Raw genomic sequence first — 12,853 nt, 5'->3', positions numbered from 1 at the left:
TATCTAGTGCTGCTATAACAGAAATACCACAAGTGGATGGCTTTAACAAAGAGAAATTTATTCTCTCACAGTCTAGTAGGCTAGAAGTCCAAATTCAGGGTGCCAGCTCCAGGGGAAGTCTTTCTCTCTCTGTCAGCTCTGAAGGAAGGTCCTTGTCATCAGTCTTCCCTTGGTCTGAGAGCATCTCAGCACAGGAACCTCAGGTCCAAAGGATGCGCTCTGCTCCTGGCACTGCTTTCTTGGTGGTATGAGGTCCCCACTCTCTGCTTGCTTCCCTTTCCTTTTATCTCTTGTAATATAAAAGGTGGTACAGGCCACACCCCATGGAAACTCCCTTTACATTGGATCAGGGATATGACTTTAGTAAGGGTATTACAATTCCACCCTAATCCTCTTTAATATAAAATTACAATCACAAAATGGAGGACAACCACATTATACTGGGAATCATGGCCCAGCCAAATTGATACACACATTTTTTGGGGGACATAATTCAATCCATGACAAGTCAGTGTATCAACTTGCCTTCTTGGAAGTAGATATTCCAGCCCCAGTGAAGCCTTCAGATGACTGCAGCTCCAGTCAACATCTTGATTGCAACCTCATGAGAGACGGTGAGGGAGAACCACCCAGCTAGGCCACTCCCGAATTCCTGACCCACATAAATGATGTGAAATGATAAATGATTATTATTTTAAGACACTAAGTTCTGGGATAATTTTGTTATGCAGCAATAGGTAACTAATAACACTGATCATAAATAACCGTTAGGTCATACTAAGTACTCACGTGCCTAAGTAATAGCAAACTCATGAAATTGCCCTTTGAAGATAATGTTAAAACTAAACTACATGGATAAAGAAATTAGCGACCATCAATATCTTCATCTGACTTGCCCCATGGTCTTTCCATCATACCAGTCTGGCAAAACACTAACTTTGGGCTAATTTTGGCTACCATTTACTCCTGGGCTGCTTAGTGTTTTTGGAGAAAAGTGCCACTTGCCACTATAAATTCTTGCTTTCCAAGCACAGCTGGATTCTTGATGCTGCCAGGAAATTATTTTTTGTATCCTTAGTCAGCTCTCTCTGACATTTTTCACTTAGGCTATTTCAAGTCTCTACTCTCCTTAGATACTTCCATGGGTGCTCTCTCAGGAGATCACCTTTCTTCCTTCTTGACAGAGAAAATAGCTTATCTGCCTGCATCCTTTTCTCCTCTTACAATGGAGGAAGCATCCCTCTTACTGTCTGAAGTTTATCCCCCTCTGGATCTCATTCCATTCTTCCTTGGAGATTATCCTTGCTCTAGTACAGGTAGTCCCCCACTTAAGATGGGGTTCTTCTGTTCCAAAGACTCCATCATAAGTCCGTTATGACATAAGTCGACTACTTCTTTTTTTTTTTTTTTAGTTTTCATTATTGCCTGCTATATGGCAGTGTTTGGCACATAAATCACAACATTGGACATCTGCCAGTGAACATCTGAGAATGATAGCAGTAAATTAGGTGCTGCAACATTGTATGTAGTACATATTACTAACTTAAGATGTACAAAAAAAACCCAAACAGACAGTTGTTAAGTGCGGTTCATCGTGACTCAAATAAGTCAGAAGTCGGAAGTCAGGGACTACCTGTACCTTAAACCTCTCCCTATAGGATCCTTCTCATTAGCATTTAAATAAAATCAACTTATTTAAATTTAATATACACTTAGATCTGCTATTGCAGAAGTATTGATTAATGGTGTGATAGCATTTGAAATAAATTAGTACTTGTATACCATGGTGTAAAAAGTCTTAAATTCAGATTGGTACTCTAGCCTTACCTCTGTCAGAAACCCCTTATGTGAGATTGAGCAAGCCATTTTCTCTGTGCTTCGTCTCCTAATGAGTCAAATAGAAATGATATCTTTGGGAGAAAACCATCTGAGTGAAAACATAAATGCCAAGGGGTTAGTACCCGGATTACAAATGCAGAGGTCTCCTCTTACATTTGAGGTTTATATTTGTGATTATATCAGGTAACATCTCATGTATATCAGAGTAAAACCTAATTTGGATTAGGAGTGAAATTTTAGGATCTATGCCCTGAGTAGATCAAGTTGGGAAAAAGAGACTGCAATTTTTAATTTTTTTAATATATTTTTTATTTTTTAACTCTTCATTGCACCAATTTACCCTGTGCTCCAGGACACAACTCTCTTAAAGTAAGTATGTTGGGAGGATAGTGAATTATTGAAGGAGTTATGTAGTTAGGGTACTTTTCCATCCAGCTCAGTTTAATCTCTTTTTATCATAACTGCAAGGAATATTCAGTACTGATGAGATAATAATGAATGTACCGGGTCAGTTTAATTCTATCAAAATACAATTTAAAATTAATAGAGATGAGAAAGGAGCTTGGAAGAATAACTATGGAGGAGTGTTGAGAAGATTTTGAATATGTGCCCAAAGTGCTAATTTATTAATTCCGATATTCTCTTCAGATCGAAAGTATTTCATTATAAAATAAAATGACCTAGTTATCCTGCATTAAAAAAAGTTACTTAAAACAATAACAATACTTTTTTTTTTTTTAATCTGCTTCTGTGGATCAGGAATTTGGGAGAGCTCAACTGAGTACTTCTGGCCCAGGGTCTCTCAAGCAGTTGTGGTCAGATGGTGGCTGAAGTTGGAAGAGAGTGAGGTTGGGATCAGCTGGGGGCAGGGGGCAGACATCTGTCTTCGTGGAGTCTCAGGGCCTCTCTTTGCAAGCTAGTTTGAGCTTCCTAATACCTTGGTAGCTTCAGGACACTCCAACTGCTTATCTTGTGGCTCAGGGCTCCACTGTAAGTCTTCCAGCAAAACGAGGATGAAGTGCGTGGCCTTTTCTGACCTAGTCTCATAAGTCATACAAGGTCACCTCTGCCACATTCGACTGGTTATAAGCCCACCTAGACTCAAGGGGAGGGGAATTAGACTCCACCTGTTGATGTCCAATGGCAGAGTTACATTGTAGAACAGCATGCGGGGCAGGGGATATTGCTGTGGCCATCTTTAGAAAATACAATTTGCCACAGTAATCTAAACAAAAGTAAATTGTGTATTGGACTCAGAGAGAGAGACCCTCATTACTGATCAGATTTAAAAAACCTAGGCAAACCTATCAACAGGGATAAACTAAACACCGAGAGTGTAGATCTGTGGTTATGCATAACAATTCCAAATATCAGACTCTTGCATGACCAATCTCTGACCACACATGGTTGGTGTATAGATTTAATTTCAGCCAAAGGAAGAGGATGATGTCAACTTTTTTTTTTCCCAAGATAAAAACAAAATCAAAATCAAAGTTTTAGAACAAACCTGAAGGCAGTTTTCTCACTAAAAACAAATGCATGTGCCACCTGGTGGCAAGAGAGTCAAATGTGCATTCTATCCTGTTGACTATATTTATTGAGTTGTCATTAGAGTGTTTATATATGGCATTTATTGAAAGACAGCAATCCTAACATCTGTAAATGCATCTGTCCAAATAAACAGCTAAAGCACAAACACAGGAAGTGAAAGGAGATAATAAAAAGGAAGGTGTCTTAGGCTGGGTTCTCTAGAGAAGCAAAACCAGTAAAGCATATAAACTTATATATAGAGAGATTTATATCAAGGATACGGCTCGCGATTGTAGATGCTGGAATGTCCTAAGTCCATGGATCAAAACAGAGGCTTCTCCTGATTCATGTAGCTGCAGGGGCTGGCAAACCCAAGCTCTGCAGGTTGGAGAGCAGGGCACTTGCTCACAGGCTGTGAAGATCAACAAATTCCAAGATTGGCAGGCAAGACCGAAAGGCTTCTCCTGATTCACGTAGCTGCAGGAGCTGGCAATCCCAAGAACAGCAGATCAGAGAGCAGGGCTCTCGCTCGCAGGCTATGAAGATCGATGAATCCCAAGATAAGCAGATAAGCTGATAGCTCAAATCCCAAGAACTGGAGGTCAGACAAACAGGAGGCAGCCACAGGATCCAGAGAGAGCAAAAAGCCAGAACGTCTGCTTATATTGAGATGCAGGCCACACCCCCAAGGAAACTCCCTTTCAACTGATTGGCTACTCACCGCAGATCCCACCATGGGAGTGATAAAATATAAACACTGAAAATCATGGTCCAGCCAAGTTGACACACAATCTTAACCATTATAGAAGATGTAGTTACCACAGGGCATTCACGTTGGAGTCAAATCAGCCTCCTTTTCACTAATCATGAATCACAGTGCCCTGTCCCATTAGCTTTTCACACACTTTCAAATCAGGTACGAGGTGGTATAGGTGAGAATAAGTTAAAGGAGGAAAGGTTTGCTGTTACACTCTTGGGGATGAGGGAGGGTAGTTAGCCAAATGATGACTACAGTGATAAACTCTGGAACTGTGGGGCTCTTTCATCCATGTTGTTCATTGTCTCAGATCCTCCTAGACACACAAAAAGGTACTTGAGGATTCCTATACCACGGCAGCTGATTTGGAACATAAGAAGCATCCCTGGGGTCATGGGGGCGACGGACCTCCTCTAACTTCACCAGGGAGGAGGTGAAAGAATCAAGATCAGCATCAGCCCAAGGCTTATCCCTATGAGGTGGAGGTCAAACATGTCTCCACCCTCCAACTTTTTTTTTATCAATTCTGACACCAGGTGTTCCTCCCACGGCACTCTCTACTTCTCTGCTGGGTGTGATAATTCGTTGCAGTGGTCACACAGAACTCACAGACAATACTCACGATTATGGGGTTTATTGGGGAAGTTTAACAGGTTACAACTTGGGATCAGGATCAATAGGCTACAACTGGGGATCAGGATTCAGGAAGCATGTAGGTGAAGTCTCCCTTCTTCAGTGCAGGACAGCTCTCTCAGCTCCTCTCAGTCAGTCAGGGCTCCTCTCAGCCTCCTGAGGACAGGCCTCCTTTCTCGGTCTTCAGCCCCATTTAGTCAAGTGTTACAAAACTCTTTAGCTCCACCAAGTGCCTGGAGGCACTCTACTCTGCCAGCAAACCTGCTGCCTGAAGGCTCTCAGCTCCCTTGCTCCGTGGGTCAGCACGCCAACTATAGCTACCTTGCTCGATGGGCCAAGAAATGCACTGTGCTATCTTGTGCTTGTCTCCTGGTTCTGCTGCTGCTGTTTCTCTGCTGCCGCTTCTTGCTGTCTCTTGCTGTCTTCAGTGTTACAGCTCTCTGTCTCCTGGGTCTAGGAGGTTTTCAGCCAGGGATCCTGGGTCCAATGGACATGCTCCACTCCCACCTCTTCTTTCTTGATGACAGTGAGATCCCCCTTTCTGCTCTGGGATTGGCTCTTTTTTTTAGCCTAGTGGGATGGCAAAACTGACCAATCCCCTTGTTAGGATCCCATACTCTTTATTTGCATGGTCCCACCCCTACAAGAGCTCCGTGTACCTTATTTGCATTGTTAGCACGCTGTCCAATCCCCTTGGTAGCGCACAAGCACCTTATTTGCATACTCCCACCCAGATCATTGTGTGGGAGTTATAAAACGATGCTTGGCTAAAAGGGTCACATTAAGGAATTCACTGCATCATACAAATAATAATGACTACTACTCTGAAGTGCTTACTGTGTGCCAGGCACTGTGCTCATCACTGTACATCTCATTTAATGCACATAACAACTCTTATTTCATTTCATTTTACAGATGAAGAAACTTTAAGAAAGGTTACATAACTTGCTCGTGGTGGTGTTAGTTGCCATAGTCAGTTCTGACTCCTGGTGACCCCATGTGTGCAGAGAAGAACTGCTCCATAGGGTTTTCAAGGCTGTGACCTTTTGGAAGTAGAACACCAGGCCTGCCTTCCGAGATGCCTCTGGGTGTGTTCCAACTACCAACGTTTCCACTAGTAGTTAAGTGCTTAACTGTTTGCGCCACCCAGGGGCTACTATAAGTGCTGGGGTCAGGATTCAACCTTAACATCGTTATATTTACCAATGGATTGATGTAAAGATCTTTGAAATCTATTTCTATTTTTTCAACCTCTTAGAATAAGTTTGAAAGCCTCAGTCTCTGCATTTATTTAGCACTGGTGGCCGCTCAAGAGTATCTGTTGCACCAATAAATATGGTATTTTTATAATCTAAACTTGCTTTATTTTATTTTAGCACTTCCCCCCTCAATACCCTAATTGGTGACAAGGAGAGATTATCCTCTTCATTCACTCTCAGAATTTTCTTAGAACCCCGCCCCCTCCCTCCTTTGCTTGGAAATGCGGAGTTCTGGTCCTCAGTTGCAGAGCTCACTGACCAATCTATCCCATCTTCATTCTTGGCCCTTTCCCAGCTTTCTGCTTGATATGGTTCCATTCACCAAGTCCCAGAGCCAAGACTCACGGCCCCGGATTTGGGGATGGTTTAGGGACGGAGAGACTGTCCTGCAGGCCAGTTAAACGTTAAAACCAACTAACCGAGAGGCAAAACCTCCTGCCCAATGTAGATGTATAGGGTTAGGGTTGCCAGGAAGCTCAGTTAAATTTGAATTCCGGTATGTCCCTTATACGAAAAATTATTCATTGTTCATGTGAAATTAAAATTTAATCGGGCATCCTGTATTTAATCTGGCAACACTAGGTACAGTAGCACGGGTAAGGGCAACGACTCCAAGATTTGCGGTCTCCAAAAGTTCTGTACCTGTATGGGGGCACCCGAAGGAGGAGGCTTCTGGGCCTTTAAGCGTGGGAACCCTCCCCGGGCAGGCGCTGTGAATGATGCAGGCAGCCAGGCCCTGGCTCGCGCGTTAAGAAAAAGGGCCTTTCTGCTGGAGCCCAGCCCCGGACTTGGGGGTCGAGAAAGTTCGCAAAGACCTGCAATGGCTCGCGTCTGGCTCCTCAAGAAGCCGTGAGCGCGCCAGGTACTGGCCCCCGGCCATGAGGCAGGACGCCCAACTCAAAGATGGCGCCTGCGGCGACTGCCAGCCGCCAATATGGCGGCGCAGGGCCGCGCCCGCGCTCTCTGCTTCTCCGCCCCCAGCCTTCCTCGGACTGGGAGCGCGACTCGTGTCGCTTTGCGCCGGTTGCCCTTCGGCCTAGGTGGTGGTCCTGGCCGCCACCCGCCCCGCGCCATGCTTCTCCTTAGCTGGTGGCCGGTGTTGCTGTGGATGCTCGGGCCTCCCGCCCGCGCCTTGGAGGGTGAGTGCGCGTCGGCGGCGGGGACGCCACAGGCGGCGGTGCGGCAGGCGGCGGTGCGTGAGTGATGGGGCGAGGTGGAGATCTAACCGGGTGACGCTCTTACCTGCGTGAAGGCCCGCGATGCGCGCTTCAGCTCTTCCTGGGTCCCTCCGTGCGCTTCTCCCCTTGTTATCCCGATTTCTTTCGCCCGGTGCGCAGCCGGCTTGTGGTGGTGGTGGTAGGGTCCACAGGGGTGTACCTCGGGCTCCTCGCGGCTGGGCCACCCTCAGACCCCCTTCGGCAGGCATCTGTCAGGAGTGACCGTGTATGAAGCACTTATTATGGGATATCATGTGATGAGCACTTTATAAATAGTAGTAATGATCGTAGTAAATATTGTACCCTTATTAAGAGTCAGGGACTGTGGAAATTTGTTTTATTTCGGCATTTTCTACGAAGTAGGTTTCGTTGTTATCTCTGTTTTACAGATTAAATTGCTGAGACTCGGAGAGGTTTAAGTAATTTGCTCAAGTTGACACTTCAGGTGAATGGCAGAGTGTCTCTCTGACTCCAGAGCCCACACTTTCCTCTGCACCCTGATGGAACACTTTGTTAAGGAGGCCACTCCTACTCAGATGCCTGCACCAAGGACAGACCAGAAAAAAACAAGACACTCACAGGGGAACCTTCTACTCGCTAGGGCGTGCTCTCAGGACCCCCCCTCTCAGAGGTGGGGAAGGCAGCCACCCTGGTGGCATGGCTGGAGGTGGGGAGTGGAGAAGACCTTACTCTCATTGCTTCCTCACCCCACTTCCAACAGCCCTGTAAGTTGAGACCTTTTGGTCTTACTTGTTATTAAGTCCTTAGCAGGAATAGGCAGGTCTTTCCTTTCTCTGGGGTGTCCTGGAAGGAAGCGTAGGGGCAGAGTGTTGCTGAGCAGGGAGGAGGGTGAGGAATAGTAATACAACTGTTTATAAAAGCGCTCCCTATGTGCCAGGCCTGTGTTTAGGGCTTTTCCTGCGTCATTGTATGTTATCTTTATATGCTTATGAAGTAGATGTTGCTATTGTCCCCATTTTATGGATGAGTAAAACTGAGACTCAGAACTCGTAAGTCCTTTGCCAAGGTGATAAAGCCAGAAGTGGAGAAGCTACGATTCGAGCCCTTGTCAGCCAGAGTTCACAGCCATATGTAACCTCTGTACTCACTCACTTAACTTCCAGCCTCAGAAAGGTGATGGCATGTGCTGGGTATCTTCTGTTTGCCTGCTAGATCATTCACCAGCCTTCTCTACCCTGCTGTGTGTCATGGGTGTGTGGCCTGCAAGAATGCCAACTGGCTTTCCTGCCTTCTTGCTTCCTTTGGTTTGGAATGAGGGGAGAGTGAGGTCAGGGTATTGATTCCTTCAACTCCCTTCCTCGGGAGTTATCACAGGCTGGCTGTGTTCCTCCACGGAAAGTCACAGCTCGTAGAAGGGTGCCTTTTTGGCACTGCCCTCGCTGTTTTAAGGTTCTATGACTGCTTCTGTGAACTCTTTAGGACTATAAGTAGCAGTTGGCTGCCTCTGCTATTACTGGTCCTGAAATTTATTACCATTGCTTTTGGGTTTCCCTACATCCTGCCCAAATCTTGATGGCCCCTTTATTAGCTCTCCTCAGATTTCCCAAGTTAAGGGTGCTGTGACAAGTCCTGGCAGAACCCTGGCTGATTGAGGGAACTTACTGTTGCAGTCAGTGTGAGCCCACCTTGCAATCAGGGTCAAATCATCAAATTATCTTGCAGATGCTGAAGTTAATCCTACCATGGGGTGTCATTGGTTGTCATGGCCAGTCCATGAATGGAGTGAGGACAGAGGAAACTTCACCAGCTGGTTCCTTCTTCACTGCCATGATTTGATTCGGTTTTGACTCATAGTGACCCTGTAGGACAGAGTAGAACTGCCCCATAGGGTTTCCAAGGCTGTAACCTTTATGGAAGCAAACTGTCACATCTTTTCTTCTGTGGAGCGGCTGGTGGGTTCGAACTGCTGACCTTTTGGTTAGCAGCCAAGCACTTAACCACTGTGCCACCAGGGCGCCTTTGGTTCCTTCTTAGGGAGGCTGAAAATCCTAGGTCATTTTCCTGCAGAGGGCACCCCTAGCAGTTTGGCAACTTGAGGAATGGGAGGCAGCTTCTGGCTTCAAGACCCCCCATGCCAGTCTTCACTAGGCAGTCAGCTAGCAGATTCTTACTGAGCACTCATCATATGCCAGGCACTTTGCTGGCCACCTGGGGTATAGTTGTGAGCCAGACAGAGACAGGCCCCAGCCTCCTGTCTGGTGGGGAAGGCAGGCATTAAATGACTACAAATCATTTAGAAAATTACAGAAGTAGAAAATGTGTCAAGGAGAGTCCCAGGGAATGATTGGATCTTATAATGGGCCCCCCTATCCCCCCACCCATTTGAGCATCAGGAAGGTGTCCTCACAGAGGTCACATTTAGGATGAGATCAGAAGGATAAGTGGGATTAGCCAGGAGGTGAGAGTGGGTGGAGGGGCTTCCTGGCAGAGAAACAGCCCTCTCTTGAAGGCTCTGCAATAGGTGAGGGAGAGCATGAATGATCGGGGACCAGAGATGTCTGGGTGGCACCAGTTGAGGGTTCAGAGGCAGGCAGAGGCCACATCATGTGGGTCCTGGTAGCCATGCTACAGAATGCAGACTCATTTACAGGGCAGGGGGGAGCCACTGAACAGGTTTAGCAGGTTTAACATGATCAGTTTTGCTTTTGACTTTTAAGTTCCACTATGGTTGCTGTGAGGAGCGTGGTCTGGAGCAGAGCTTCTAACTGGTTATTTTCAGTTCGACACTCTGCTGAGAATTTGCACTTCCACCTCAAATTAACTGAATCGGAAACTACATTATAACAAGATTCCCAGGAGGACCAATTAGGTACCTATAGCAGTTGTCCAGGTGAGAGATGGCTATGGCTGGACTGAGGAGTGTTAGTGGAGATGGAGAGAAGAGAATGGATACAGAATGTATTTAGCAGGTGGAATAGGATGTAGAATTAATCGTGCATCTCTTTGAGTTATAAACACCAATCATTATCATCATTGTTGCTATTTATGGGTGTTTATCATGTACCTGTTGCTGTCGAGTCGATTCTGACTCATAGTGACCATATAGGACAGAGTAGAACTGCCCCATAGAGTTTCCAAGGCTTACGTAAGCAGACTGCTGCGTCTTTCTCCTGAGGACCACCTGCCTGGTGGGTTCCAACTGCCAACCTTTCGTTAGCAGCTGAGCTCTTAACCACTGTGCCACCAGGTCTCTTGTTTATCATGTGCGAGGTGCCATATACATCTTTTCTAGTTTAATTTTCTCAATCGCCCTGTGATTTTCTGCATTTGGTGGTATTTTCTCCATTTGTTAGATGAGCACACTGAGATGTGCTCATGGAAGCTAAGGGCTGCTGCCCCTGTACCCCACTGGCTGTTTTTGGTCCTTTTGCCTTCCCTGCCACGGAAACCATTGTGACAAAACTTGCAGCTGGTAGAGCTTTCTGAGAAAAGCTGGAAGGGGGTGAAGGAGCTGACCTAGGCTTCCTCTCCCTGGTGGACCTGGCATGTCGAGCCTATTGTGGTGTCCATTACCCTTGTTCTCTAAATGCCTTCCTTTCCACCAGTAATGCAGTAATTTTCACTTTGACATGGCCCAAACTGTAGTCACCTCCTTTAGGTTAATAAGCAGTCTCTTCCCCTGAGATCACCTTTTAGCTAAATAACAGATTGGCTTACAAAATAAAGAATATTACCATTGAGTACTGTGCATCTTTAAAAAATTATCTGTATGAGACCAAATGGTCAACAATGACTCTAAAGCAAAGATGAAAGGGTAAGGGAACGGGGAAACCGTATTACTGGAAGTGAAACATCCAGAAAGGAATTAATGAGAATGTTAACATGCTGTGAAAAATGTAATCTATGTCTCTGAATAACTTGTGTAGTAATTGTTAAATGGGAACCTAATTTGCTGTGTAAACTTTCACTAAAAACACAATAAAATATTATTTAAAAAAAAAAAAAAGGAGCAATCTCTTATAAAAGGCACATTACCATGGGAGGGTTTAAGGACCCTTCTGTGGTAAGTCACCTCTTTCTCAGTGTGGAATAGTTCAGTCAATTTCCTTTCTTCCCAGTACTTCAGGGAAAACATTGGTGCCTGAAGGCATAAGAATGTTTTTTGTTCCAAAAAAGACCAGACTTACTGGTCTGACAGAGACTGGAGAAACCCCGAGAGTATAGCCTCCAGACACCCTTGAACTCAGTATTGAAGTCACTCCCAAGGTTAACCCTTCAGCCAAAATATTAGATAGGCCCATAAAACAAAATGGGACTAAATGGGCACACCAGCCCAGGGGCAAGGACTAGAAGGCAGGAGGGGGCAGGAAAGCTGGTAATGGGGAACCCAAGGTCAAGAAGGGGAGAGTATTGACATGTTGTGGAATTGGCAGCCAATGTCACAAAACAATATATGTGTTAATTGTTTAATGAGAAACTAATTTGCTCTGTAAACCTTTATCTAAAGTAAAAAAAAAAAAAAAAAAAGACTGATTTTTATTCCTAATCACGTGAGGGGCCACCATAGACACAGGGAGGGGAAGTAACTTGCCCTCCACCACGTAGCATCAGTGGCTGATTCAAGACCAGAAAATGAGGCAGGGGCAGAGAAATATGCAGCCTGTCCTCTCCTCTGCCTCCCTGTCTCTCCTTCTCTCTCCTTTGATTTTTATTGTGGTAAATATATAGGTAACAAAACATTTGCTATTTCAAGAATCTTCACATGTATACTTCAGTGACATTAACTGTGTTCATCATGTGGTTCATCTATCACCATTAACCATTCCCAAATTTTTCCATCACCTTAACAGAAGAAGCTTAGTGCATGTCTCTTTTTTTTGTAGTCTAACTAAAGGTTTGTCTGTTATTGAAAATGGGGCATTGAAGTCTCTAGCTATTATTGTAGAACTGTCTGATTCTGTCTTCTTTCAGTGTTTGCTTCATATATTTTGGGGCTCTGTTGTTCAGTGCAAGGAGCCCTGGTAGTGCAGTGGTTAAAGCATTTAGTTGCTAACTCAAAGGGTGGTGGTTTGAGCCCACTAGCTACTCAGCAGGAGAAAGATGTGGCAGTCTGCTTCCGTAAAGATTACAGCCTTGGAAACCCTATGGGGCAGTTCTACTCTGTATTATAGTGTCACTATGTGTAAAAATAGACTCAATGAGATTGGTTTTTAACAGGTTGTTTGGTGCATATATGTTTGGTGCATATATGTTTATTGTTACATCTTCCTGATGAATTGACTCTTTTATCAATACATTGTTGTTGTTGTTAGGTGCCATTGAGTCGGTTCCAACTCGTAGTGACCCTGTGTACAACAAAACGAAACAATGCCCAGTCCTGTACCATCCTCACAATCGTTATGCTTGAGCCCATTGTTGCAGGCACTGTGTCAGTCCATCTCGTTGAGGGTCTTCCTCTTTTTCGCTAACCCTCTACTTTACCAAGCATGATGTCCTTCTCCAGGGACTGATCCCTCCTGATTACATGTCCAAAGTATGTGAGACATAGTCTCGCCATCTTTGCTTCTAAGGAGCATTCTGGCTGTACTTCTTCCAAGACAGATTTGTTCATTCTTTTGGCAGTCCATGGTATACTGAATATTCTTCACCAACACCAC

At 45.0% G+C, this 12,853-nt stretch overlaps 1 protein-coding gene across 1 annotated transcript in view; it reads left to right on the top strand.

Annotated features, from left to right (window-relative positions):
- The first annotated feature begins 7,060 nt into the window (after positions 1-7,060).
- Positions 7,061-12,853, top strand: part of TXNDC15 (thioredoxin domain containing 15) — a 25,740-nt gene continuing 19,947 nt past the window's right edge. The window contains exon 1 of the mRNA XM_023738974.1: positions 7,061-7,157. Within this exon, the coding sequence (XP_023594742.1) occupies positions 7,091-7,157 (67 nt within the window). The 5' untranslated portion in view covers positions 7,061-7,090. The remainder of the gene's footprint in view (positions 7,158-12,853) is intronic.

The sequence above is a fragment of the Trichechus manatus genome, unplaced genomic scaffold, assembly GCF_000243295.1.
Source record: "Trichechus manatus latirostris isolate Lorelei unplaced genomic scaffold, TriManLat1.0 scaffold00127, whole genome shotgun sequence".
NCBI classification, from domain to species: domain Eukaryota; kingdom Metazoa; phylum Chordata; class Mammalia; order Sirenia; family Trichechidae; genus Trichechus; species Trichechus manatus.
The sequence above is the reverse complement of the archived record's forward strand: the minus strand, read 5'-3'. Positions and strand labels throughout refer to the sequence as shown.